The sequence below is a fragment of the Chelonia mydas genome, chromosome 7 (assembly GCF_015237465.2).
Source record: "Chelonia mydas isolate rCheMyd1 chromosome 7, rCheMyd1.pri.v2, whole genome shotgun sequence".
NCBI classification, from domain to species: domain Eukaryota; kingdom Metazoa; phylum Chordata; order Testudines; family Cheloniidae; genus Chelonia; species Chelonia mydas.
Window position 1 is genome coordinate 29,616,856 of NC_057853.1, and position 27,793 is coordinate 29,644,648.

General features: G+C 57.1%; 2 protein-coding genes across 10 annotated transcripts in view; one reads left to right on the top strand and one right to left on the bottom strand.

Annotated features, from left to right (window-relative positions):
- Positions 1-27,793, bottom strand: part of PC (pyruvate carboxylase) — a 233,747-nt gene that overhangs the window by 12,822 nt on the left and 193,132 nt on the right. The gene's annotated exons all lie outside the window — the stretch shown is intronic.
- LRFN4 (leucine rich repeat and fibronectin type III domain containing 4) lies at positions 760-27,731 on the top strand. Of its 2 annotated transcripts, XM_043551377.1 has the most exons (5): positions 760-1,879; positions 6,112-7,510; positions 9,901-10,609; positions 18,515-18,519; positions 27,721-27,731. In XM_043551377.1, coding segments are annotated over exons 2-5 (2,094 nt in total). In that variant the 5' UTR covers positions 760-1,879; positions 6,112-6,131; the 3' UTR covers positions 27,722-27,731. The 2 variants fall into 2 exon arrangements, with proteins under 2 accessions (XP_043407312.1, XP_037760603.1); XM_037904675.2 differs by lacking the exons at positions 18,515-18,519; positions 27,721-27,731 and having other exon boundaries at positions 9,901-11,071.

Genomic DNA, 27,793 nt, shown 5'->3' on the forward strand with positions numbered 1-27,793 from the left:
CATGCACCACCATTCCCACCCCCCCAAGTCCAACTGACAACCTCCCCCACCCCATCCTGGTATATGGGGACCAGCACCAGCCTCCACTCCCCATCCCTCTCTTCCCGCAGCTCCAGCTGCCAGCCTTGCACCCCCCTCTCCCTTCTGACCCCCCTCCTGATGTACGGTGACCGTGCAACATCCCCTGCCCCCTCCCCAGTGAAAGGGGACCTTGCACCAGCCTCCCCTCCCCTTTAGCTATAGCTGCTAACCCCCTTCCCCGCCTCACCCCACTCTTGCCCTCCAGCTGCCACCTCCCCCATCCTGGTGTATGGGGCTCATGCATCAGCCAGCCCACCCCCACCTGCCCTATCCCACCAGCTCCCAGTCCCCTTTCTCCACCTGCTGATTTGATCCCCCCCCCCCCGCATCCTGCTGGAAAAGAACCGTGCACCCCCCACCAAGCCTTGCCCCCTCCCCCCTCAGCTGACAGACCCCCCCACCCCGCACGGTGCAGAGGGACCATGCACGACCCCCCCCCCCCGCCAGCCGGGAAGGGGCAGAGCTGGCGCCGTGCAGGGAGGGGAGGCCGGATCCTCCTCGCAGCCCTCCCATCCCCCACCCCGCGGCACAGCTCCGGCGCCCGGCCAGGGACCGGAGGCGCGCGCGGTTCCCACCTCCCGCCGCCGTCTGCAGGGGGGGCGGGGTGCGCGGCGCTGGGGTTTGGGGCTCGGCGCCAGGAAGCGGCGGGTCGGCGTGCGGGGGTGGGGGGCAGCCGATGCCCCTTCACCCCCAGCGGACCCGTGCGCCCCAGAACCGGCCCCAAGGCGGGGGTGGGGAGGGGATGGGCCCGGGGGAGCCCGGCCGCGGCGGGCGATAGAACCCGGGCGTGTGGCGAGTTTGGAATAGAACCCAGGAGTCCGGGAGACAGAGACGGGGTGGGGGTGGGGGTGTGCTGTCCCCTGCCTGGGACCGAGCTATAAAGGGATCGCACCCCTGAATGCTACAGCGGATGGGACCCAGGCGTCCGGGAGGCTGCGTCCCCACTGCCTGGAGATGTCAGCGGACCATATTCACAAGGACCCCCCGTGGATAGAACCCAGGCGTCCGGAGGCTCAGTGCTGGGGGTAACCATCCCCCCTTCCCGGATGTATAACTTGATTAGACAGCACGGACTGAACCCAACTCCCGGCGGATAGAACCCAGGCGTCCGGCGAGTGCCCCCAGAGTGGATCTAGCCCGCGCCCGGATACTGGATTGAAAACGGATTGGACCCCCCCCCCACGCCTTGCCGGGGGACAGAATCCAGGCGTCCGGGGAGCAGAGAGGGGGGCCTTAGGAAGTGTATGTAACCCCCTGCCTGGAGCTATAACTGGATTGGACAAAACGGATTGCACCCCAGGTGGATAGAACCCAGGCGTCCGGGGGGCAGGGGGGGTGCCCCCCAGAGTGTACATGCCCGACCCCCCTCGGATATATAACCGGATTGGACAATATCGATTGCACCCGCCACGCCGCCGGCGGAGAGAACCCAGGCGTCCGGCGCTGCGGGGGGGTGTCTGCGCTGGTGCTGCAGGGGGCTGCTAGCCGTGGAGGGCGCTCGGATCTGGCCGCACGCGCGTATCCCCGTTCATGCCACCGCAAGCCCGGCACAAGTTGAGCCGCGCCGCAGCGGAGAGGAGCAGCGAGGGGAGAGAGGGGCCTGCTGGCCCCCCGGGGCAGGGGGACGGCTGGGATGGGGGGCCCCTTCGGCCGGGGTGACTCCGGTCCCCGGGCGTGAGCAGCCCGCAAGGACGCGCGGAGGTGGCGTGGGGGGAATCGCAGTCCCGGGGATGAGCCAGGGCGCGGGTGGGGGGCCCGGAGACAGGAGACGTGGCCCCCCCTAGAGACAGAGCGCAAGGTAAAAGCATCGGCCGCTGTGCATGGGGCGACGGGGGGGGAGGCGTCTGGGGAGGGGGAACTGGATCGGAGCTTGGGGAGGGCGTGTGGGGGCCTGAAACGGGGCTGTGGATCAGGGACGTGGGGGCCAGGAGGGGAGCTGAAAGGCCTGGAGGGGTGAGTGGCTGCGGGCTGGACCGGAGGAACCTGGAGGGGCTGCAGAGGGACTGCGAGGGAGCAGGAGGGAAGCTAGGCGGAGGATAGGGGGCTGGATTGGGGCTGTGCGCGAGCTAGGAGCTGGGGGGCTGGAGGGGACGATGGGGGAGCTAGGCAGGAGCTGGGGGGCTGGACTGGGGCAGTGGGGGAGCTAGGCAGGAGCTGGGGGGCTGGAAGGGGCGATGGGGGAACAAGGCAGGAGCTGGAGGGGCTGAATGTTTCTCATTAACTGTCAAAGCACTGGTTGAAGGGCACCACAGGGTGTGTGCAGGGGAGGGGAGGAACAGTAGAGATCCACTCCCAATCTCACCCCCGCCCCCAAAACAGGGGTGCTGCTGGCCCCTCTGGCTAAGGACAGAGCCTGTGGGTGGGCTGGGTACAGGGGGGAAGAGTTTCTGAGGGGGGTGGAAGGAAGCAGTTACCTGCCAACTTCCTGTCCCCCACCACAGGCCCCATCCCAGTCAGAGGCTGCCAGGGATGGGGGCAGCTGGTTGTAGTGACCCCACCCTTCCAAAGAACGACACCCCACCCACAGCAGAGATGGGCACAGCTCCCCTCACCCACCAACAGGGGGCATCCTGCTGCCCACGCTGTGGGGGAGGGGCAGTTTGGTGCAGAGCAGTGTGTGCCTGGGGGAGACATGGACAGACACACCACTCTCCCCCAATGGCTAGCACACACACACCATTGAGCCCACGCCTACGCACATGCATAAGCACACCCAGATAAGCGTGCAGATACTCAGAAGGGTGCACCTGGCAACACGTGCAGAGCCATGAGCACACACCAAAACCCCAGCTCCTCCACACCCACAGGACCCCCAGAAATAAATAGGCACAGACAGAGCAAGTGTCTCACGCCCTCCCTCTTTCCCAGAGCCAGGAATAGAACCCAGGAGTCCTGGTTGCCAGTGCCACCCTACTCCAACCCCCTAGACTCCATCTGAAAGCCTGCTCCCTGGGTATATTTTCCCAGCCAGGCCTCCGGTCAGTCTTTGAGCCCTCTGACCTGGGAGCAGGTACAGCTCCCCACTCCTTATGTTTCTGCTGGCTCTGCCGGAGCTTATGTACCATCAAGAGAGCAAAGAAGATGACAACTGTGCCTCCCTTTGGAAGAACCATGAGGGATCTGGGGCAAATAGAATTGAGGAGCTCTGGCTCCCAGCCCTCCCTGCTCTAACCACTAGAACCTACTCCCCTCCCAGAGCTGGGAATAGTGTTTGGAGCAAAATCAGGTGAGGATTTGGGACTCTGGGTTCTATTCCCAGCTCTGCCACTGACCTTGGACAAGTCCCTTTGTCGCTCTGTGCCTCGGTTTCCCCTGAGCAAAATGGGGAGAGTAATTCTCACTCCTGCTTTGGGAATTACTCAGGGATCTGCCCGCCCAGCAAACTCTGGATTGACACCTGTGTGTGTTGATGCTTTGACACCAATAACTCTCTTCATGGGGGTGCCCCGTAGACACGCTTTTGGGTCTCTGCCACAGATTTCCCCCTAAGCCCCAATACAAACACTGCCAGAAATCTCTTTCCTGCCTTTCTTCAAATGCACTGGAAACAGGATTATGAATATGTTTATCCAGCCCTTCCCCCTGCAGCCTCCATGTTCCAGCCCAGGCCACAGGCAAGAGCGAAATTGACTAGAAATGCAAAGAGAAACTGACTAGTCTCTTTCATTGTTGGGAGCTGAGTGAAATAGAGGACTCAGGAGTCCTGACTCCCAGCTTCCTGTTCTTAGCGCTACACCACACTCCCTCCCAGAGCTGGGGAGTGAACCCAGGAGTCCTGACCCCTAGCCCCCTCCTTTCTCAGCATCTGTGGTAGGAACTCCACTTTGATTATTTGAGGGATCTGTTTCTGGGGCATATGCAGGGGGGGCATGAGGGGCGTGTGGAGTTGGCAGAAAGTGGGGGGATGGGAGGGGAGCTCAGGGAAAGGGGGAGGGGAGGGAAAATGGCTATGTCCGGTTTACCCAGTGGTTATCTGAAGCCCTGACATGACCCCTCTAAAAAGACAAGGTGGGTGAGGTAACGGCTTTTATTGTTGGGGAGAGAGAAGCTTTCAAGCTACACAGAGCTCTTCATGTCCCTCTACAGCAGCTCTGCGACTGTTCTCCCTGCACAGTGCTGTGTCCCAGACCCCCCCCAGCCACAGTTAGCCAAGCAGCCTGGAGCAACTCCATCCATGCACCAGGGCCCTGGAGAAAGATGATCCTGCCTGATTCGCTCCCCCCCCCCCCCCCCGCCAATCATATGCCCATGTCACTGGCGTTATCAGGGTGACCTGAATGCTGGCGCTTATTAAATCAATAACTTCCCTTGGCACTACCCTTCAGACAGAAAGGGATGTTGCACAGGAAATGGAGTGCTGGCGGGCTCCCAATCACCTCTGCGTTACCCCCCTACACCCCACTGCCCCTCCCAAACCTGGGATAGAACCCAGGAGTCCTGAGTCCCCCTCCCGATCTAACCACTGTATGTAGAATGTAAGTTCTTTGGGCCATGGCCTGTCAGGACTCCTGGCTTCTATCCCCAGATCAGGGAGGGGAATAGTGTCCGTCTGGTGGCTAGAGGGGGGTGGGGGGAATACTGGAAGCCAGGATTTCCGGCTCCCTTCAGGAGTAGCAGCCATATCTGCTGTCCAGAAAACCAGTTCATCCCCCTCAGCCCTCCTCTCTCTTTGCCCCTCCCAATTGCCTGGCTGTGCGGGGGCTGGGGGGGGAGTAGCTCATGAAGCAGTGTGTCCAGTGGGGAGGATGCTGGGCTCTGGGACGGATGTAGGAACCAGGCAGATCTTTAAAAATTCAGTGGCTGAACTATAAACCTGGCTGGTTCCCTGTCTGCGGCACTGGGTGATGGTGGGGGCGGCAGGATTATGCGGGGGGAAAGGTGAGTTGCACAGAGAACACAGGCCAGGGGGACTGGGGAGGGACCCTGTCAGCGAAGGAAGGAGGTGGCGTGGGCAGCACAGGCTGGAGTGGGGAATCTGGGAGGGATCCAAGCCTGGGGGAGATGGCTGGCATGGGGAGTGCAGGCTAGAGGTGGGGAAGGGATCCCAGCAGTGGGGGAGACCCCCTCCACTCCCAGAACTCAGCGCTCCTGACTCCCAGCTCCTCCAGCTCTAAGACGCCAGACCTCACTCCCCTCCGAGTGCAGAGAACAGAACTACAGGGTTCTATAGGCCACAACAGAGACCACAGGCCCTGGATTAGTTCCTAAGCACTTTCTGTGGCCCCAGCTCCTGGAGTCATGGGACTGTACTAGAACTGAAGCTTCCATTTCTCATCCTTGTGGTTGGGGAGAAAAGTTGGAAAACAAAACCCAGGTGTAGCTGTCCCAGCCATACCTGTCTGAATCTGCAGATAGCCTCAGCCGATGGCTCCAAGACAGGGGAGCGGATCTGGGCATCTCAATGGGGTGTTCCCTCCCATCCCCACTGCTCTGGGGGTCCTACCAGTCGTACCCAACCTAAGCAGCCATACCCCAGTTACTAGGGGGCCTGCTGGCAACCCATCCTCTCTGTGCAGCTGTCACTATAAATGGGGCCAGGCCACACTGCACAGGTGGGGCCACTGTTTGTAAAAGGAGCTACAGTGCAGGGTTGGGGGCCATAGGGGGTGGGGCTGCAGTGCAGGACGAGACCATGGTAGGTGGGGGTTGCGCTATAGACAGTGTTTGGAGCAGGATTATGGTGCAGGGGGTACAGTCCTGGTGAAGGGGTGTGGGTATGGTGTGGGGGTGGGGTTATACAGGAGGGGTGCGATCATGGTGTGGCAGGCAGGTATCTGATGCAGGGGTACTGCCCTGGTATCGAGCCATGATGCTGGGGCGTGGCTGTGGTATGGAGTTGGGGCTACAGTGCAGGGGTGTGGCTATGGCATGGAGGTGGGGCTCACATAGAGGGTGGGGCTATGGTATGAGGGGTGTAGCCCCATGCCCCAAGCTGCCTATACCCCCTAGACCACCTTTTCCCCATGTCCCTGCTCTTGGCTGACCTTCGCTCACTCCATTCTCTGATCCCCTCTCTCCTCTGCCTCCCAGGCACCGCCCACCCACCAACCATGGCTTGCCTGCTGCTGGTGCTGCTTCTGATGGCAGGGACCCTGGTGTCCTGGGCTGCCTCCTGCCCCTTCCACTGTGTGTGCCAGAATCTCTCCGAGTCACTAAGCACCCTCTGTGCCAACAAGGGCCTGCTCTTCATCCCAGCCAACATTGACCGGCGCACAGTGGAGCTGCGCCTGGCCGACAACTACATCCGCGTGCTGGAGCCCCAGGACTTCCTCAACATGAGCGGCCTGGTGGACTTGACCCTCTCCCGCAACACCATCGACAGCATCCGGCCCTTCGCCTTCGGTGACCTGGAGAGCCTGCGTTCCCTGCACCTGGACAGCAACCGGCTGATGGAGATCGGCGAGGAGGCCCTGCGCGGGATGCTCAACCTGCAGCACCTCATCCTCAACAACAACCAGCTGGTGAGCATCTCGGCTGCCGCCTTTGACGACTTCCTGCTGACGCTGGAGGACCTGGACCTGTCCTACAACAACTTGCGCCGCGTCCCCTGGGAGGGCATCCGAGGCATGCTCTGCCTGCACACCCTCAACCTGGACCACAACCTCATCGACTCCATCATGGAAGGCACGTTCTCCGAGCTCTACAAGCTGTCCCGCTTGGACATGACCTCCAACCGGTTGTACACCCTGCCCCCTGACCCGCTCTTCGCCCGCTCCCAGACGGGCGTCATCAGTCCCACCCCCTACACTGCCACCATCGTGCTGAGCTTCGGGGGCAACCCCCTACATTGCAACTGTGAGCTGCTGTGGCTGCGGCGGCTGGCACGGGAGGATGACATGGAGACGTGCGCCTCGCCGCCCCACGTGGCTGGCCGCTACTTCTGGTCGGTGCCCGAGGAGGAGTTCACCTGCGAGCCGCCCCTCATCACCCGCCACACGCACAAGCTGTGGGTGCTGGAGGGCCAGCGGGCCACCCTGAAGTGCCGTGCCATTGGGGACCCCGAGCCAGTGATCCACTGGGTGTCACCGGATGACAAGATCATCTCCAATTCCTCCCGGACCGTCTCCTTCCGCAATGGCACCTTAGATGTGCTGGTAACCACAGTCCGGGACGACGGCCCCTACACCTGCATCGCCATCAATGCAGCGGGTGAGTCCACAGCCCTGGTGGACCTCAAGATTATCCCTTTGCCCCATCAGGGCAATGGGAGCAGTGGCCCAGTGCCGCACCACGACCCGGGCTCCTCCGACATTGCCACCAAGACAGCGGCCAACACCACCGACTTGGGGGTGGGTGAGAGGAGTGTGGAGGTGTCCGATGTGACAGCTGACTCAGCCTTGGTGCGCTGGGCTGTAGACAAGTCGGCCCCCACTGCCTGGATGTACCAGATCCAGTACAACTGCACCGTGGATGACACTCTGATCTACAGGTAGGGGGTGCCGCAGCAAGGATGAGATTGGGGGAGTGGGTGGGGATGGATGCCATGGCACAGGAGGCTCCGGGAAGAGACACCATGCTTGGTCATGCCCCAGCCACATCACTGGACCACTGAGAGCCTTGAGTAGGGGTGTGTGGCTGCATTGCATTGCATTGCATTATTCTCCAGGGAAGGGGGTGTGCCTGGAACACACAGCACCACGGATTTTCTCTAACATGGGGAGTGGCCATAGTACACAGCACTATGGGTATTCTGCGGGAGGCATGGCTGGGCCACCCTGCGTTATGGACACGCCTGTGTGAAGCTTATGGTTAGAGCAGCCCTGGGGTTGTTCTGACTACTTCGGGGAAGCAGAGAGAGGGCTTAGCTGTGAATTAGTCTCTCTGCTCATGTGGCACTCAGCTGCCAATCCTGCCCAGGTTCTGAGTCCTGTGTCCAAGCCCAGAGGCAGCTGCCAGGAATTCCTGTACTAACAGCTCCATGCCCCAACCCAGAGGTGGCTGCATCTCAGTGCTGGGCGAGGGATCCCTGTATAAACAGCCCCCACGCCCCAACCCAGAGGAGGCTAAATCAGCACCAGGAGCTTGTTGGAGTGGCAGCGGCAAGTCCATCGGGAGCAGACGATGGGGGTCGGGGGGTGGAGAAGGCCATGCCATCCCAGTGGTTTAGGCTGAGACTATTAAAGTTCAGGCTAGAGATGCGAGTAGGGGCTAGACATGTGGGGGCGGGGGCAAGAAATGGGCAGCAATGTCAGGGGTGGGTCTAGATGCAGGGAACTTGGGTTCAGAACTGCTGGGGGTGGGGAGTGTGGTCTAGTGGTTAGGGCAGGGGACTGGGAGCTAGGACTCCTGGGTTCTACCACAGCACCCCTCTCTGTGCCTCAGTTTCACCCTCCCTCTCATTGACTATTTAGATAGTAAGCCCTTCCCCTATTTTGTATGTAGAGGTGACTCAATCCAGGTCTGAAAGCCCTTATAGTGGGAGGAGACTTTGGAGGGCAGAGGGCTTTTCAACCAGCCAACAAAGGCAGATCAAGACCCCAAGGCTGGGAACTGAAGCTTGACAAACTGAGGCTAGAAACGAGGCCACATTTGTAACAAGGAGGGGGATTAATGACTGGAACAGCTGACTCAGGGATGGGTGGATTTCCCCAGCACCTGAAGGCTTTTCCAAAGCTCCTACATGCCTTAGGAATTTAAGTCCCTGTTCAAAAGTGAGGTGGGGTCTGCACTCCAGAGGCAGTGTGGCCTGTTGGTTACAGCCCTGGACTTGGGACTCAGAACTCCTGTATTGTATTCCTGGCTTGGCCACTGACTGACCCTGGCCAATGACACCACCCCGTGCCTCAGTTTCCCCATCTGTAAAATGGGGATAGGATACTGACCACCTTTGTAAAGTGTTTGAGCTCCAGGGATGAAAAGTGCTGGATAAGAACTAGGTGTTCTTATGAATGATTCTGGGGGGCCACATCTTGAAACACCTTAAAGGGTCCTGAGTGTCGGTGGTAGATACTGAGCAATGTTTGGAAACCCTTTTGGGAGTCTCAGTGTGCACCCCCCAAATCACGAATCACTTGAGGCCTGTTGTTGAAGCTGTTTGGGTGAGGGCCCCTGACGCCCTTGCTTGGCCAGAAATGACAGAGCAGGAGAAAGAGCTGAATGCGTTGGTTGATCACATCATGAAAACCAAAGCGATCCTAGGCTGGCTCGGGATTTCAGTTGAGGTAGGGAAGCATTAATGCCCCTGGCCGAGGCACTGGGAAGAGCTCAGCGGGAACACCGTTTGCAGTTCTGGTCACCCGTGTTCTAGAAAGATGAATCAAACTGGCCCGGTGCAGAGAAGGGCTCCCAGGCTGATCAGGGCAATGGGGAGCTGATCTTACGAGAGGAGACTGAGTGAGCTGGGCCTGTTTAGCCTGGCCGGGCGAAGGCTGAGAGGGGATCTGCTCTCTGAAAACACACCAAGGGGGTAACCCCAGGGAGGGAGAAGAGCTACTGAAGCTAAAGGACAGTGTTGGCACAAGGACAAATGGGGACAAACTGGCCAGGAATCAACTGAGTCTGGTGCTGAGAAGATTTGTGACCAACAGCGAACGGAGGGTCTGGAGCAGCCTCCCAGGAGTAGCAGTGGGGGGCAAACACCCCACTCATTTGAAGATGGGGCTGGATATGTTTCTGACTGGGATTCTATGCAGGGGTTGGGTTGGCTGCGATAGCAGAGACTGGACTCAGTGACCCAGGAGGCTCCTTCTAGTCCTGGGTGTTATGAGCTGCAGATCTGGGGCTGGATGCAGGCAAGGCTGGGAGATTCCCCAGCCTGTGGGGGGTCAGCGGGGCTGCTCAGAATGGTCCTTTCTGCTCCCTAAAATCTCTCTCTTTCAGGATCATCCCGGCCAGCAGCCACCATTTCATGCTGAAGCACCTGGTCCCAGGCGTGGACTACGATCTGTGCGTCCTGGCCATCTTCGATGACTCAGCCACCTCGCTGGCTGCCACGCGCCTGCTGGGCTGTGCCCAGTTCTCCACGGAGGAGGTGTACCCGGACTGCCACTCGCTCCACGCCCACTTCCTGGGGGGCACTCTGACGGTCATTGTGGGGGGCATTATTGTGGTGACCCTGCTGGTTTTCACCGTGGTCATGATGGTGAAGTATAAGATCTGTGGCAGCGCCCACTCTGGCATGCCCAAAGTCTCCAACATGTACTCACAGACCAACGGCGGGCAGCCAGGGGTGCCCAACGGGATGCTGCCGCAGCGGGGACCTCAGCGGGAGCGGGGGCCGAAGGCGCAGCGCCGGAGGGCGAGGGGCAAGCCCACCCGGCAAGAGGCACCAGACCCCAGGACGGCAGAGGGGGTGGTGGCGGGCCAGCGTGACCAGCCAGACCTGGGGACCTCCAAGGCCAAGCGGAGCTGCTCGTTGGACATGGGGGAGATCTCCACCAGTGCCTGCTATGGTTATGCCAAGCGGCTGAGCATCATGTGGACCAAGCGCAGCCAGTCAGTGCACGGGATGCTGGCCAGCTGCGCGGCTGAGGGGGAGGGCAAGGGGGGTGCTGCTTTCGCCAGCACGGAGGAGCTGGAGGAGAGCGTGGTATGACGCAGGCGGGTGGGAGCGCACCGCACTGGAGCAGCTGGCTGAACGCCAGGGATGGGACAGCTGAGCCAGGCGAGGAGTGCCTCTGAGCTGACACGGTGACACTCCATTGGATGTGGTGACGTGGCAATGTGCAAACCACCCTGGTAACCACCTCTCTGAGCTGGTGACACTCCAGCCAACGTGGCAACCCCGATCCGACCCGGCGACACTTGGCAAAGCGGTGACCCCTGATCTGACACCACCAGGCCAGGGCCAGCACAACAGCCCCCCTCCGACACTGGATTTTCCCCAGGGAGAGTGCCCCGTTGGCCAGAGACAGAACCCCACATGGTTGGAGCTGGGTTTGGGTTTTGCCATCGGACCTGGTTTGACTTGGCACCTGAGGCTGGGAACGTCTGGAAACCCCCAGCTCTTCCTGCTTGCGCCCCCACCTTGATGCACATGGTGTGAGACACACAGATTGGAAAAGGAGAGTTGGGGGGAATTGGTGCTGGATCAGAGAAGGGGGGCCTGGACAGGCAATCAGTACCAGATCAGAGAGGGGGTGGGCTTGGATGGGGGATTGGTACTAGAACGGAGAAGGGGGGTCCTTTACAGGGAATGGGCCCCAGATCAGAGAGGGGGTGCCTGGACAAGGAGTAGGCTGTGGATGGGAGAGGGGCCCGGATGAGGGAAGGGCTCTGGATTGGAAAGGGGCCTGGATGGGGGATGGGCTCTGGATTGAAGAGGGGGATGGGCCCTGGATTGGAGAAAGGCCTGGATGGGGGATGGGCCCTGGATTGGAGAAAGGCCTGGATGGGGGATGGGCCCTGGATTGGAGAAGGGCCTGGATGGGAAATGGGCTCTGGATTGGAGAGGGGGCCCGAAGGAGCATAAAGACTGGATCGCAGAGGGTGCACCTGGATGGGGAATTGGTACTGGGTTGGGGGGCTGGATGGGAAATCAGCGCCAGACTGGACGGGGAATCGGTACCAAGGATTTTATGTTTTGGTTTTGTTTTTAAAATCATTTGCCTAAATAAATAAATAAACCAGAGTCACTGAGAGTGATGGGTTTGTGAGCACTGGCCCTCTGCCCCACTCCAGAGGCTGCTGCATCTCTGCACCAGGTGGGGGATCGCTGTATTAACAGCCTGCTGCAGCAGCTCTGCCTGTAACTAAGTGTAACTGATGCGGTGATGTGCCGGGAGCCTGAGCCCATGCCCTGAGAAGGGAGAGCTGCCCTGAGCGTGCGTGTAATGTGTTGTTGTGGGTCACCAACCCACACTGGGTGCCTGGCAAGGGCATGAGATTGTGGGAGCTGGAATGGGGGGAGGGGCTGTGGGGAGCTAAACTTTGAGAGCTGCAGCTCCAGACCTTGACATTTCTACACAACACGAATTGCCACGGCAACAACAGCCACATTAAAGAGCCTGTAGCCTTGAAAGTGAAAGATTTCCTGGGGGCCTCACAGCTGGGGATGGCAAGGTGAGAGCGTCTTGCTGCAGAAGAGATGCACCTTCCTAGAGAGATCATTAACTCCCTCCACCCCCCTTTCTCGTGAGCTCCCAAAGGTGCACGTTCACTCGGGACCATGCCCCTCCCCGCAGAGCGATCGGCGCAGGCTCTCGGCAGACTCAGGCTGGTGTCGTGGTGGTGGTTACACTCTGGGGAGCTCCCCCGCTAGGAGCAATTGGCTCAGGCTCTTGGCAGACTCAGGCTGGTGTTGTTGTGGTGATTATACCCAGGCAGTCCCCCTCTCGGAGCAGCTGGCTCAGGCTCTCAGCAGACTCAGGCAGGCACTGGTCACACCTGGGTCACCTCTTCTCCTCAACCACAATGCCTGGGAGAGGTGATCCTACCACAATCATCTGACTCCAAGAGCTCAGGCCTTGGGTCTGAGCCTGTAGCACCAGTGCAATTGCCCAGCATAGGAGGGGTGCCCGGGATGGGACACCCTCAGATGCCATAGCAGTCACCTGCACTCAGAAACCCCCCATACCCAGTGCAACCCTATCCCAGTGTACCAGGCCACTGTGTTGGCTCTCCCACCTTCCAGGTGCTCTTTGGAGCACAAGGGAAGATAAAAGCCAGGCATTGATGACAACAGGGGAGAGGAGAGCAGGATGAAATGGGCTCCGCCGGGGGTGGAATCTGACTGAGGAAGAAATTGGGAGCAGGAAGCAGAATGGAAGGGGAGCTGGGGATGAGATGGCTGGTCAGGGAAGGAGTAAAGAAATCGGGGTGGGGGAGGTATGGGTATGGATAGATGGAGGGTAGGGAGGTAGGGGGATGGATGGATAGAGGGGTGGATTGAGGGGTGTGTGGGGTACGGAGGTGGAGGGGGATGGATGGATCGAGGGGTGGTGAAAGGAGGTGGGGGGATGGATGGATTGAGGGGAGGTGGATGGATGGATGGAGGGGTAGGAGTAGGGAGGTGAAGGTGGATGGCTGGCTGGAGGGGTGTGGAAAGGAGGGAGGTGGAGGGGGATGGATGAATTGAGGGGTGAGGGATAGGGAGCTGGAGGGGTGTTGAAAGGAGGGAGGGGGATGGATGACTGGAGGGCTGTGGGGTAGGGAGATGAAGGAGGATGGCTGGCGGGAGGTGTGCTGAAAGAAGGGAGAGGGAGGGAGATGGATGGATGGATCAAGGGGTTGGGGTAGGGAGGTGAAGGAGGATGGCTGGCTGCAGGGGTGTTGAAAGGAGGGAGGTGGAGGGCGATGGATGGATCGAGGATTGGGGGGTACGGAAGGGGACGGGAACGGATGGATAGAGGGGTGAGGGATAGGGAGGAGGAGGGGAATGGCAGGCTGGAGGGGTTTTGAAAGGAGGGAGGGAGAGGATGACTGGAGGGCTGAGGGACAGGGAGGTGAAGGGGGATGGATGGCTCAAGGGCTGGGTGGGTAGGAAGGTGGAGGAGGATGGCTGGCTGGAGGGGTGTTGAAAGGGGAGAAGGGGACGGAGATGGATGGATGGAGGGATGGATTGAGGGGTGGGGGGTAGGGAGGTGAGGGGATGGACAGATTGAGGGGTTGGGATAGGGAGGTGAAGGAGGATGGCTGGCTGGAGGGGTGTGGAAAGGAGGGAGATGGAGGGAGATGGATGGATGGATCGAGGAGGGTGGGGCATAGACATGGAGGCTGTGTTTGGGGATGATTCACGGGTGTGGTGCTGACTTTCCCCAGCTGGTCTGGGGTCCTTAATGAAACCCGATTCTGTGGCCTTGGCCCGAGTGAGCTTGGCCAGGCGGGGGGAAAGGAGCTGGCAGACGGGCGGTGGTTAGATTGCAGAGCCCCAGGGCTAGGGGAGACACTCGGACTGGGCTGTCAAAGAAGGCTCAGGAACGCAGGTGCCCAGATCAGTGGGTTTGAGGTATTGAGGGTCTGCACATCCCAGCCTGAAGCTGGTGGGCAGATTCCCAAAGAGCTGGTGGGCGTCCCCTGCAGCGCTCATAGGTTTCAAGGCCAGAAGTGCCCTTTGCCCATCTCGTCTGATCTGTATAACCCAGGATCTCCTACAGCCATTCCTGCCTCCAGCCCAGATCTGCTGGTCGAGCTACAGCGCAGCTTTGAGACGCCCGATCTTGATACAGAGACTCCAGTGCGGGAGAACTCATTGCAGTGAAGGGGTCTGACTATGCACGGGAATCTAGTCTTTGTCCCAGACACCAATGATTGTGGTTTTCTCTATACAAGGGAAGACAGAGCTACAAACTCCAAGCTAGGCAAAGTGGGCTCCTGTACAATAAGATTCCAGGATTGTCACCTGTCCGAGTGTCACTCGGAGGCCCAGACTCTCTGTGGAGTCAGTGTGAAGGGATGGAGGCAGCTACAAGCATGGCTGAGAGCTCTTCTGGTTCAGAATATCACCAGGTTCAATCATCACGGGGCTTTGCAGCCTGCTACCATCCAGCTTTTAAGTTCTCAGCCATTCTGAGGTGACAAATGACACCCGTGCGGTGTAACAGCCACAGTAAGGCATGTATCCATGCCATACTAAGAGTTCTAGACCATTGTGAGATCAGAGGTAACTCAACCAATCACCACCCTTGCTCTACAGTTAATTTGCATGCAACAATTTCACTGGTTGGAGGAGGGAGATTGCACAGGTGGTGAATTACTTGGCCCAGCTACCACACCGGTGTGATGGCCTGGGCTTTCAGCTGCTAGCATCATAACAACAATCCCTAGCTCTTTTCATCCCTCGATAGCCAAGTGCTTTACAAAGGAGGTCAGAATCATGATTCCCATTGCACAGGTGGGGAAACTGAGGCACGGAGAGGGACTGTGACTTGCTCAGTGCCACCCAGTGGGCCAGTGGTTGAGCCGGGAATAGAATTCAGGTCTCCTGAGTCTCAGTCCAGTAGACTAACCACTAGGCAGTGCTGCCATCATCAGTTTGCCAGCCCCAGACGCTCCAAAGATCATCAGGTTGAGAGAAATAGCAAGATTGTCTTACCAAATATGTGACATTACTAAAAACCCATCCAGGTTCTGTTTACATTCTGGGCTTCTTAGCTTCCAGTGGGAGACGGTCCCCTAGTTATTAGCATTATGTCTGGCCTAATAATTCAGTATATACATAAATAAAATGAATTAAAAGGGACTAGAGGATGCTGATTAGCAACATGGACCCTTCCAGAAACGGAAAATTGAAACCACTCAGCCAGCAATCAAAAACCACAGTTAATTTGCCATTGTGATCATGTGTCTGTTTCAGGGCCACTTCCTGCTTTGGGACACTAGATGATTTCTAGGTCTGTTCAAGGAGCTGGGTTAATGTAGCTACCGGCTTCTATTTAACACTAGCTCTGTGCAAAATATGCCAGCAAACTTGAAAATCACATCATTGGTGAGGGTCTGTAAATGGGGAACTCTGTGAGCAAACAGCCCCACATTTGTACCACAGACTCCACCCCAGGCCCCCCGACCTGCATGGCAATTTGCAGGGGTATCAGACTTTGTGTGGAGATCTCAAGTGTTTCAAAACCCTGCCCTTTCATCAGACAGCCCCGCAAGCTGTTTTCCCACAGGGACGGGTCTCATGGCGGAGATGCTCCCTAGCCTCAGTTCCCACATTGTTCCTTTCATCCCTTCCTCCACTCCCGCTGCGCACCCTGCTACACGATCCCCTCCTTGGAGTTTGCATCCAGCCCATCCACTTCAGAGATTCACAGACGTTAAGTCCAGAAGGGCCCCTCAGACCATCTCTGCTGAACTCCTGCATGGCCCAGGCCAGAGACTGTCACCCAGTTACCCCTACATGGAGCCCCATAATTTAGGTTGGACTAAAGCATCTCCCACTTGGGGTTTGAAGCCATCAGGATGGAGAATCCACCCCTTCCCTGGGGATTTTGTTCCAATGGATCTTCACCCGCACTGTGAAACACGGGGGCATTATTCCTCAGTGGAAAGTGTCTGGCTTTATCCTCTAGCCACTGGTTCTTGTTCTGCCTCTGTCTGCCAGATTAAAGAGTGCTAAGTGTTTAGACACCATAATCAAGCCACCTCTTGAGCTTTATTACAGGAAGTTAAGTAGATTTAAGTGTAGGCCAACTCCAAGTTAGATCAGTTTAGCCATGTTGGCCGGGTGGGAAAAAACCACACCCCTGACCCACAGCGGTGGTGACAAAACCCTCAGGGCACACACAGCTAGGGCCATGGAAAAGTGCTTCAGGGATGCGGTGTTCGATGGATGCTGCGTCTGCACTAGGGGGCTCTGTCAGTATCAGTTCTGCAATGTAGACACAGCCTCAGTCTCTCATTGGCATGCTTTTTTTCCAGGCCTCGAATCATTTTTGTGGCTCTTTTCTGCCCCTTCTCCAATTCTTCAACACCCTTTCTAACACCTGGCCCCCAGAAGTGGCCGCACCATCCTAGGACGGGTCTCCCCTGTGCCATATGCAGAGGTAAAATCCCCGCCCTGCTCCTACTCCCTGTTCCTCTGTCTACTCAGCCAAGGGTGGCATGGGGAGCTCACGGTCAGTTGCTCATCCTCTATGACCCCAGAATCCTGTCCGGAGACACTGCTCTCCAGGATACAGTCCTTGTTCTATAGGCACGGCTTGCGCCCCTTCGATGTCTGGCCTTGCCTTTGGCGGCATGAAAACACATGGTGTTTGGAATGGACCCAGGAGCCCAGAGAGCCCTGGAGAACTGCCCTGTCCTCAGCATTATTTATTACGGCAATGTGCCACCCGCCAATCTGATCAGCAGCGGTTTTATGCTGACCTCCAGATCACTGATAAAGTCATTGAACAGCATGGGGCAGAGAACAGGTTCCAGCAGAATCTGGAGTCGCCGAATGCTCAGCGTCCTTACAAATCACCTCCCTTCCCAGCCCTGCAGGGATAAGCCAGATGCCAATGGATCTCTCTCAACTGAAGGCTGCGTGGAAGGGACTGATGTCCCCCTGAGACCCACTAACAGGCTGCAGCATGGATCAATAATGCATCGCCACAGCAGCATGCGGACAAGCCCCGGTTGGCACAGCAGGCCAGTCACATCAAAATCCATTCAATGCTTGATGGGGTCGGGGTCCCTGGGAGTGCAAAGTCCCTGCATGGCTGGCAGGCTCAGGGTGGGGATGGGGTGGCACAGAGGTGAACAAGGCTTTGCACATTGCGGACGTCAAGATGCCCCCACTTGTGGGAATGGCGGAGAAGGGGCATGTGCGGTGCCCAGCAAGAGGGAATGCTGGAAATGGTGCTGGATGGGGAATCCTGGATTCTATTCCCGGCTCTGGGAGGGGGGAGTGGGATCTATTGGTTAGAGCAGTGGAGGGAAGGGTTAGAGTCAGGACTCTTGGGTTCTGTTCCTGGCTATGGGAAGAAAAGGGGAACAGAGGCCTAATGGTGAGGGTGGGGGTGTTAGGAGTCAGGGCTTCTGGGTTCTATTCCTGGCAAGCAGGGGCGGGTTCAGTGCCCAGGCTTGCTGGGTGATCCTGGGCAAGTCGCTTCCCTTCTTTGGGTCTCTGTTTCCCCTCCTGCCCTTTGATTAGCCCATGGCAGCTCTTTGGGGCACCAGCGAGAGGAGCATTGTAAGTGATCACCACACACAGACCAGGGGAGGGCTCCTGGGCAATTGCATTTTAACCCACATAAGTTTGTAATGTGGGCTTGACATGCTGTCCCATCCCTGGACTCCCATCTCCCAGCTCTCCCAGTGCCCCCAATCCCAACCCACAACCTCCTGCTATCCCCGCCTGGGCTCCCTGCTCAGTCCTACCGACGCCCCTCAATCTTGACCTGCAGTCCCCTGCTGTCCCAGCCCTGGGATCCCCCCTGCAGCTCTGCTGGTGGCCCTCAGTCCTGACCCACAGCCCCCAGCTCTCTCAGCTCCACTGGAGCGGTATTCTGCTCCGTGTACACACTGGCTTTGGCTCATGCATCACTAGCACAGATCAGCAGCAGGGAACAAGGTCTCGGAGCCCCATGGGCCATGGATAAACTCAGAGGAATCGTGGCTGCGTGTGGCAGCATCTGGAGTGAACTGTGCTGGGGTCACAGGGGGAGAATTGCGCCAGGCCTCTCAATCCCAACCCACACCCCCTTGCCACTCAAGCCCTGCCCCCCTCCCCGATTTGCCGATGCCCCTCAATCTCAGCCTGCAGCCCCGTGCTATCCCAGCCTGGGCTCCCCTGGCCCCCTTCACAGCTCTGTTGGTGTCCCTCAATCCTGACCCGCAGCCCCGGGCTATTCAAGCCCGGGGCTCCCCCCACATGTTTAAAAACAGCCTCATCTGTCAAGACACTGCACAGATCCTCACCTGAGTTTCTGTCCTCAAAATACACAGCCAGCCTCCTCAGGGAGGGGGAACTTGGGAGTGGGGTCTAGGGGTTAGAACAGGGGGAGCTGTGAGCCTGGATTCCTGGGTTCTCCTCTGTGCCTCGATTTCCCCCAGGTGGTTGGTGACGTGTGAGGTGTAGTTACGATTCTCCGGGCCCTGTCTATGACTCATGACAGGCTCCTGCTGTCTGACTCCACTGGCACCAGGACAGGATAGGCGAGAGAGCCACCGGCTGAGCTTTGGGGGGTGTGAGGGGATGGGATCCCAGCCAGCCCATGGATACTGTGGGCTCAGCTGTCCCCCTCCCTTAACTGTGCAACCCCAGTGGGAGGGCCTGCAGCATGGCTCCCTCATTTTGCCCTGCCAGGCAGAGCCTGGTGAAAGCTAACCAGGGCGTTGCCGCCTCAGGGGTACTGCTGCTCCCTCTTCCACCTGTCAGCACCATGGGTGGCTCCTGTGAATGGCAGTAGTCTGCGCTGCACTCTGTGGCTCTCAGAGCTCTACTACAGAGGGGAAACTGAGGCACACAGCTGGGGTGCAACTTGACCACGATCACCCACCAGGCCAGATCTGGGGATAGAACACACGAGTCTTGACTCCCAGCACCCCACAACCCACCATCTCTAACCACGAGCCCCACTCCTCTCTCTGAGCTGGGATAGAACCCAGGAGTCCTGAATCTCAGCTCCCTCTGCTCCACGCACACTTGAGTCACTGATTTCAAGGCCAGAAAGAACCGCTCTGTGACTCTGGGAGGAGAGTGGTGGTTAGTGATTACAGCAGGGAGGCTGGAAGCCAGGACTCCTGGGTTCTACCCCCAGCTCGAAGAGGGGAGTGGTGTCTAGTGGTTAGAGTAGGATTTGAGGATTGTGATCAGCCAGCCAGCTCAACCTCTGGGATATCCCAGCCCTGAGACACCCCCAGCCATTCCCCCATGTCACTCAGTGACTTTTGCTATATCAGCTCTTTCAACTCCAAGAGCAGCATGGAGCCTCAGTTCACCTCGCGGGTGGTGGGGCTGGGAACCTCAAATCGGCCATACCTAGGAGCTGATCCCAGAATCCTTTGGGGCTGGGGGCGCCAGCCCTACCCCATTCTCCAACCCTAGCTCTACAGTGCCTTGGCTAGCTGTCCCTCCAGGCCCAATTAGCCCACTCTAATGAAGCACCCTGGCTAAGCCCTCCTCCCCATGGCATGGTTTAATGAGGTAGTCTTTGGGAAAGTCTGGGTTTTAATTAACTCTGCTGCCCAAGCCAGCCTGAGTGCATGGACAGTTCAGCCCCTCCCCCACTGCCCCTAGGGAAGAGGCTGCTGTTGGGGTCAAGGAGGGTTGGATTTCATTCACCCCCAGTTTGGGTCTGCAAGGTGGCTCCTCAGGGATAAGGGATAGATATTGAAAGGGGGAGAAAAGCTGCCTACAGTGCTTAGACAGCTGGGACAATGTGTACACCAATCACCAGATCCCACTTCCCTCCCAAAGCTGGGGACAACCCCAGGAGGCCTGACTCCCAGCCCCCCTGCTCTAACCAGTAGACCCCACTTCCTCCCACAGAGCTGGAGACAGAACCCAGGAGTCCTTGCTCACAGACATCTCCCTGCTTGCTTTAACTACTGGGCCCCCCCTCCCCTCCCCTCCCAAAACCAAGAGCAGAGCCCAGGAATCCTGATTTCCAGCCCTTCTTGCTCTAACCCCTAGACACCTCTCTCAGCACAGATATAACCCAGAAGCCCTGGCTCCCAGCCCCTTCTGGCTCAGAAGATCCCACACCCGTCCCAGAATCATAGCTAGAACTCAGGAGCCCTGACTTCCAGCCCCCCTAGCCACTAGACCACAATTCCCTCCCAGAGCTGGGGATAGAACTCGGGTTGGACACAGAAGCTGTTTACCCAAGAATCCCCAGCCCAGAGCTGAGATTCAGCCACCTCTGGGGTGGGGCATGGAGGCCGTTTATACAGGGGTCCCTTGCCTGGTGCTGAGATGCAGCTGCCTTTGGGGTGGGGTGAAAGGCTGTTTTATTGTGACACTTGTTACACTACACAATAATTTAGCCTATGAAGTGAAGCAGAGTCCTTTGTCCAGTTGAAAATGCAGAGTGGGATCTTCAGAGTGGGAATTTGGCTTGGACACCTGGGTTTGCAGTCCAAACGCTCTGAAAAATCCTAAAGGATCATTAATAACCACAACTGGGCAAAACTTTAATTTCTATTTTATCTGAAATGCAGCCCAGCGCCCCCTAGCTTTACCCTGGGGCATCAGGGTCAGCACTCACTGCAAGTAGCCCAGAGGGGAGCTGGAATGGGGTGGAACTATTTCTCACTGTGTATCTGTATGGTACCTGGCAGAACAGGAGCCCGGTCTTGGTTGGGGCCTTTAGGGGCTACTGGAATAATCATCCAAGGGGCATGCAGTCTGCCTAGTGTTCCAGGACAAGCAGATACAATCCCCAAAGTACTGGCAGGATCGAGAGTCAAGCAGACCCTTAAAATGGAAGGTGAGACATGAAGGGATTCAGAATGACGTGATCTTAAGACCCGATGCCTCAGGCATTTACTAGTGCTCCATGCTGCTGGGATTTCCACCCCCATTTGCTCCTAGCTCCAATGTTTTCCAAGTTACACTGGGCCCTGGGGTGGTCTCAAGTGGCTGAAATGTGTGTGTGTGTGTTTGCATGCATGCCTGTGCCAGGGAAAAGAGCCCAGAGGGGAGCTGGAATGGGGTGGAACTGCTTTCTCGGTGGAGGACGGGGACTGAAGCGAACATGGTAAACTCTCCTCTTCTTGTATCTCAGTTACTGCAACACCCCTGCTGTTCCCAACTTGCCTTGCTCACGTCCATTCAGCAGGTGGCTGCAATGATTATCCATCCTCCCAGCCACTTTGAGCCTGTCTCCTCTCTCTCTGCATCCCTCCACTGCTCCCCCTTCTCCATCACACCAAACGTAACCCACTCCTCTTCCCTTTCAAGGCCCTTCATGGCCAATCCCCACCCAACCCATCAGCTTTCATTCACTCCTGAGATGTCAGCTCCCACCTCCGATCAGCCCGAGATGCCAGCCTCCATCGCCCACTTGATTTACAATCAAGCCCCTTTGTGCTTTTGCCCAAGCTGCTCCGCACACTTGGGAGGAGCTGCAAACGGCCTCACTGGCCTTCTTCAAACTCTCCTGTGCCGTGAAGCCTATAAAAAATTAATGGTTAGGCTGCTGGCATGCAGAGACCACTGCCTGTCCCGCTGTCCAGTGCTGGGACATTGTTTCCTTGGGCTCCCCCATCTGTCTGATTCCACCGGTCGCCTCTTGTCTTTGCCTTAGATTGGAAGCTCATTAGGGAAGGGGCTGTCTTTCTGTTCTGTGTTTGTACAGTGCCTGGCACAAGGGGGCCCTGGTCCATGTCACGTCCACAATACAAACGATACATCGGGATCACAATAAACTCCCTATATAGGGCAATCCCAGCCAGATCTGACACGCGACTGGAATCCCCCTGCAACTGACGCTGCTGGCAGGTGCCTCAGGTGAATTATGGGCTGGAAACAGGATGTGCCAGTAACCTGTGGCTGTAATTCATAGCTGATCATGGGGCGTCAGGAACAGGGATCCCCTCTGCAGGCCATCAGTGCCATGGGTTGTATATCTACAGGGGAAGTGACTGCAGGTTGTAGGCAGCCTGACAGTAGCGGTCAGATTCGATAGCTGAGATTCCCTTATGGCTTCAGAGCGCTCCTTGGCTTTGAAGGAGAGGGGGACAGGCAGAAATAGAGGCAGAGGGTAAGAGAGCTGTGATGTTAAGTGGGGACAGGAAATGGGATACGGGGCCTTCCCCTCTAGGGGGCATTGGCTCCATTCCAACCCCAGGGCAGGGGAACTGGCTGGCTCAGGCAGCAGGGAATGGGCCTCTCCCCTCTAGAAGGTGCTCCCTGCTATCTGGATCCAGGTCAGGGGACCAGCTGGCTCAGAGTTATAGTGACTAAAAATCAATTCCATCCACTCCATATGGGTCTCAGCCCAGTTTCCCATCACTAAACCTCTCTTGTAAATGCTTGCCCTGAGCTATATCATGTTCCAGTTTCCCACCTTGCTTTGCATGGTCATCTGATTGGGGGAGGTAAAACAGGGGGCTCTTCTGAGCTTGTAGACAACATCTGGGGCTGCCATTAGTCAGGAGTGGACTCAGATCTGTGCAGTGCCTGGCATAATGGGGCTCTGATCCTTGCTTCCATCAAAACGTAGAGAAATACGAGCGATCATCTCGCATCCCCACGGCCAAGCAGCAGCAGATTTAGAGGATCTGCAGGTCAGTTTCCCATCGAAGGAGCAATCAGTGGAGTCTGGGGGAACACGGTTAGTGTTGCGAGTTTATTTCGACTATACACAGCAGTCCTGGGACAGAAGTGGTTGAACATGGCATGCACGATCCTTTCTCTCAGATATCTCTGCCCACACACCAGTGCCTGATTCCCAGGGATCGACTGAGTCTCATTAAGGGGATTCAAGCAGGGAGCAAACTCTCCACCTGCTTGCAACAGCTCCCCACAAGAAGGAACAGCACCCATCAAACTAACAACAACATAGCATTTGTTCAAAGACTGGACCCCACTGGCATGCTGGGAACTTGTGAGACAATGTGCAACAGTACCACCTGCTGACTGCCTCAGAATACTAGCTGTCGGGACTCCATCCTGCAAACTCAACAGGCTCTACGAAGGAGCACAATGAGTCAGTATGTTAAGCCCCAGTCATTGAGCAAAAGACCTGAGTTCTAGTCCTGGCTCTGCCATTGACCTTGTGCCTCCGTTTCTCCTCCTGCCCCTTGTCTGTCTAGAATGTACATTCTTGGGGGCAGGGTCTGTGACTGTCTCTCACTGTGTCAGTGCAGCATGGGGGCCTTGATCTCAGTCAGGGTCTGTGCAGCACCTGGGGCTCCTGATCTCAGTGGGAGCCTCTAGGTGCTCCCATCAACTGGTGGGAAAAATGCCCTGGTATGTTTTTATGACCACAGGAGGTCAAGGGTTGTGTGTCTGTGGTCATCTGCAATGAGCTTTTGGCCAAGTGCTGTACAGACCCCGACTGAGCTTGGGGCCCTCGCTGTGCCAGGTGCCACACAGACACATAGTGAGAGGCAATCCCTGTCCTGAATAGCTAAACAAAGTTTATGACGGGAAACTGAGGCACAGAGTGGGAAAGGGACTTACCCAAGGTCTCACAGGCCAGGCAGCACCAGGAATGGAACCTTGGAATCCCGACTCCCACTGGACCATGCTACCCACTAGACCACGGTACCTTTCACTCAACCCATCCCCAAACCTGATTCCTGTTCCCTCATGGAGGTCTAGTTCCTAAGATAGAAAGGTTCAGGAGATACAAGAAAGCCAGGTATGGGCTTTAATGAGTACAGGGAGGAGTCTGTCTCCCCTTGCTGTTCTGGGGATGGGTCCAGTTGCTGGTGCCATCCTATGTACCCACCTGGGCAAAGCAGTCACTACAGCACGGAGAGATTGCGAACTGCCTGCAAAGTGAGACAGTGATAAATCACTGAGCTCACGGGACGGGATGGCCCTGAACTAAAACATATTGGTATACGAGGAGGGGTAATTTTTAGTGCTAACAGGCCAGATGGTGCCAGCCAACCGCGCTGTGACGAAGACAGATTGGGGGATGCGCCAGCCCGTGGACTGAACAAACAATACGAATGGCATGGGCTGTCGGCGAGAGGAGAAGGGTGAGTTATGGAACAGAGGGAGGGGAGGTGTGAGCAATCTCTAGCAAGGCGGATGTGCGTGTCTTAGAGATCTCACTACTAAGCGGGGTGTGTGTCTGTGTTCTCTAGCCAGGTGTCTGTGGCAGGGGGCCGTGTGGGTGTCCTGGCCCTCGAACATACTTTTAAACCAGGCAGCGTGGGCTAGTAGATAGAGCAGCACACTGAGACTCAGGGCACCTAGGAGCTGTTCTGGGCTCTCCCACTGACCTAGGGCAAGTTTCTTTCCCTCTTGGTGCCTGTTTCCCCTCCCACCCAAATCAATCAATCAGCCAACCTATCCTAATCTATCTATCCATCGTCCTTATCCAGCCCCATCATTACAGTATCTGGGTACCTTGTAACTGCAATGTATTTATTGTCACAACACCCCTGGGAGGTTGGTATTACCCCCAGTATAAAGACTGGGAAACTGAGGCCCTGCCAGGCTTAATATGAAGTGAGCTGTAGTTCACGAAAGCTTACACTCAAATAAATTTGTTAGTCTCTAAGGTGCCACAAGTACTCCTTTTCTTTTAACCCACCCACCAATTACTAGATGACAATCCTCTCCCAGAGCTGGGAAGAGAACCCAGGAATCCTGATCCCAGGCCCCTGGTTTAGCCCACTAGACCCCAATCCCCTCACAGACCTAGGAGGAGAACCTGGGTGTGCTGCAGTCTAGCCCAGCCCGCAATCCATTAGCCAACCCTCCCTCCCAATTAAGATTGTCAAGGTGACCCAGGGCTGCTTGCTTGGGCCCTGTCCTGCCTTAAAGAGCGGGATACATGGGGTTAGGGGCTCTGAGATGCCCAAAGAAACCTGCAGCAGCCTAGTCCTCCTTCCCACAGCTGAGCTGGCAGCCGTGCCCGGCTCCCTGCGCCTCACTCTCCTGCCCTTATTGCTGTCTAGATCAATGGCAGAGGCTAGCACGCAGAGCACATTTCAGCTGACGCTCTCCTGCCCCTCCCCTCCCCCTAACTCTTTTGCCTGGAAGCCACGGGAGCTGGGCCAGGCTATTGACCCCGTGCCATTTGGGCGCCTGCCAGGGCCTGGGAAATTTGTGTCACCGCAGTGGAGGCCGTGCTCTGGAGGCACTAGGCCCAGGGGAGGAGGGGAGGGCTGTTCTGAGGAGCCCACTGCTGCCACGGCTTGTGGAGGAGGAGCGGGGAGCCGGGCAGCGGTGCCAAGTTTGCTCAGCTGTGGCCAGTAGATGGGGCAAGTTCCTTCTGGCATCTCAGACCTCTTAACCCCATGCAGGACGGGGAGGGGGGAATCCTGAGCTGGTGTCTTTAGGGAGGGGACATGGGGCTGGAAGCACAGAAGCTCTGGGTGCAGTCAGTGTAACCCCTTCCTGCCTATCCTATCCTGCCAGTGATATCGACACTGCCTGGGGGCACAGGCGGGTGCTATCAGCTTGCCAGGGAGTTGACGCAGTGTCTGGAGGAGAGTGGATCCCTCCTTTTCCAGAGCCAGGCTGCAGGTTGCCTTCTGCTAGTTACAGACTAAGCCCACTGACCCCCCAGGGGTTCAAAGGTAAGATAGATGCGCCAGGGCAGCTTGGGGGAAGTGCGGTCTAGTGGATCAGAAGTCAGGACTTGGGGGTTCTATTCCCAGCTTTGGGAAGGGAGTGGGGGCTAGTGGTTAGTGCAGAGGGAAGCCTGGGAGCCAGGGCTCCTGGATTCCATTCCCAAGTATGGGAGAGGTGTGAGCTCTCATACATTCACGCAAGGGGGCATTGTCAGGACTCCTGGGTTCTATTCTTGGAAAGGGGAGTGTGTGTGTGGGGGGGGTGTCTAATGGTTACAGCACAGGGTGGAGCACAACGGAGGTTCAGATTTCTGGGTTCCAGCCCCAGCTCTGGGAGGGGATCTAGTGGGTTAGAGTAGGGAGAACTGTCAGGACTCCTGGGTCCCATTCTTAGCTCTGGGAGGGGAGTGAAGTCTAGTGGCTCTCTCCTCCTGCAGCTGAGAACAGAACCCAGGGGGTCCTGAGCCCCAGTCCAGTCCCTATATGCTAGACCTCAATGCCTTACAGCCTGACACAGCCTAAGAAACCCAGGAGGACTCTGGGCCCTTTGCAGAGGGAAAAGGACTGTATTCCACAAAACAGAAACCAGCTGCCATTTCCTCTGGAACAGCAGGGTCAGCTGCAGGAGGTGGGGGCGGGGGGGCCTAGAACAGCACCTCTCGAGCTGTGGGGAAGGGAAAAGGCTGATTTCTCAAGGGATCGATTTTGCTAAGGATTTATCCAAAGCCGAAACAGGCGCTGAATATTCACGAGGTGTCCCCAGTCATGCTGGAATCCTAAGCAGATGCGACCAGGCAAGAGGGAGAAATTAACAAGCTGTCAGAGCGGCATGTGTAAATACAGCGCCTTGCCACAAAGCATCAACACAACCTTCCTGGCTCGGAACAGCCCCCAGAGTCCCTTGAGCAGGTCAGGCACGTGGGACAACATGATCTCTCTTACAACGATTATCCTAATAGCATCTAGAGATCCTGCCCTAGATCAGGCGCTGCATGGATCCCCACCAACATCGTGTCTCTCGTTGTACTGGGCACTGCCCAGACACGCAGCGAGAGGCAGTCTCTGCCCCAAGAGCTCACAGTCCGAACAGACAAATAGTGGGGGGGAAACTGAGGCGCAGAGGCGGAAGGGACTTGCCCAAGGTGACGCAGCAGATCAGTGGTACAGCCAGGAGGCCTGACTCCTGGCCCTTCCGAGCTTGAACCACTGGACTGCTCTCCTGGTGCTGGGAATAGAAGCCAGGAGCTCTGACTTACCGCCCTACTGCGCTAACCACCACTCCTATTCCAGTGGCAGGAATAGAACCCAGGGCTCCTGACTCCCACACTCCTGCCCTAACCTACGCTGCCTCCCCAAGTCCTCCTTCAATCCAGCTAGCCCCACGTCTGGAACATTTAGCTCCCTTTTCACTTTCCAAGCCAGCGATTTCTCTCGAGACCCCCATCCACCACTCGGGGACAGCAAAATAACCCTTTGCCAAATCCAGGCTCTTCTCTTTGATTTATCTCTGAATCATTTCCATGCAGCAAAAATCCTGTTCCATTTTCCTTTACAGGCCCCTGGAATCTCTTTCCCCCCAGCTGAGTCAAGGGCATATAATTAAGATCAAATCCCCCACTAACTGACCCCATCGCGCCTGCTGCAGTGCAATATATTCTCAGCTCATATGCAGGCAGAGAGACTTATTAAGCCAAGCTCCAATAAAAACTGAATTCCCAAAACCGAGAGAGATGGCAGTGGATCACCAAGGAGTCATTTATTTAAAGGCCCTGCTGCACGGCAAAATAAATGAACAGGAATGCAACCAAGAAGTTACAAACCTATCTGAATCCTGAATCACTGCTACAAATGCTAGATCAGATACTAGGGTGATGGGCAACAGTATAAACCCCACTAGAAATGTGTTAGTTAAGATCTTGTCTGGATCCAGTGATGATCTCACAGATCTCTGGCTTCCATTATTAGGGCACTGCCTGGCATCCTAGACGGGAGCCCCCCAGGCCTGGCATCATACACACACTGGCCCAAGAGACAGGCCCTGTCTCAGAGAGCTCACAACGAGACAAAGGGTGGGAGGGGAAAGAGGGGTGCAGGGATTTCCTCAAGGGCAGGGCCAGGGCCAGAATCCAGAGACAGAGCTGCAGGGATG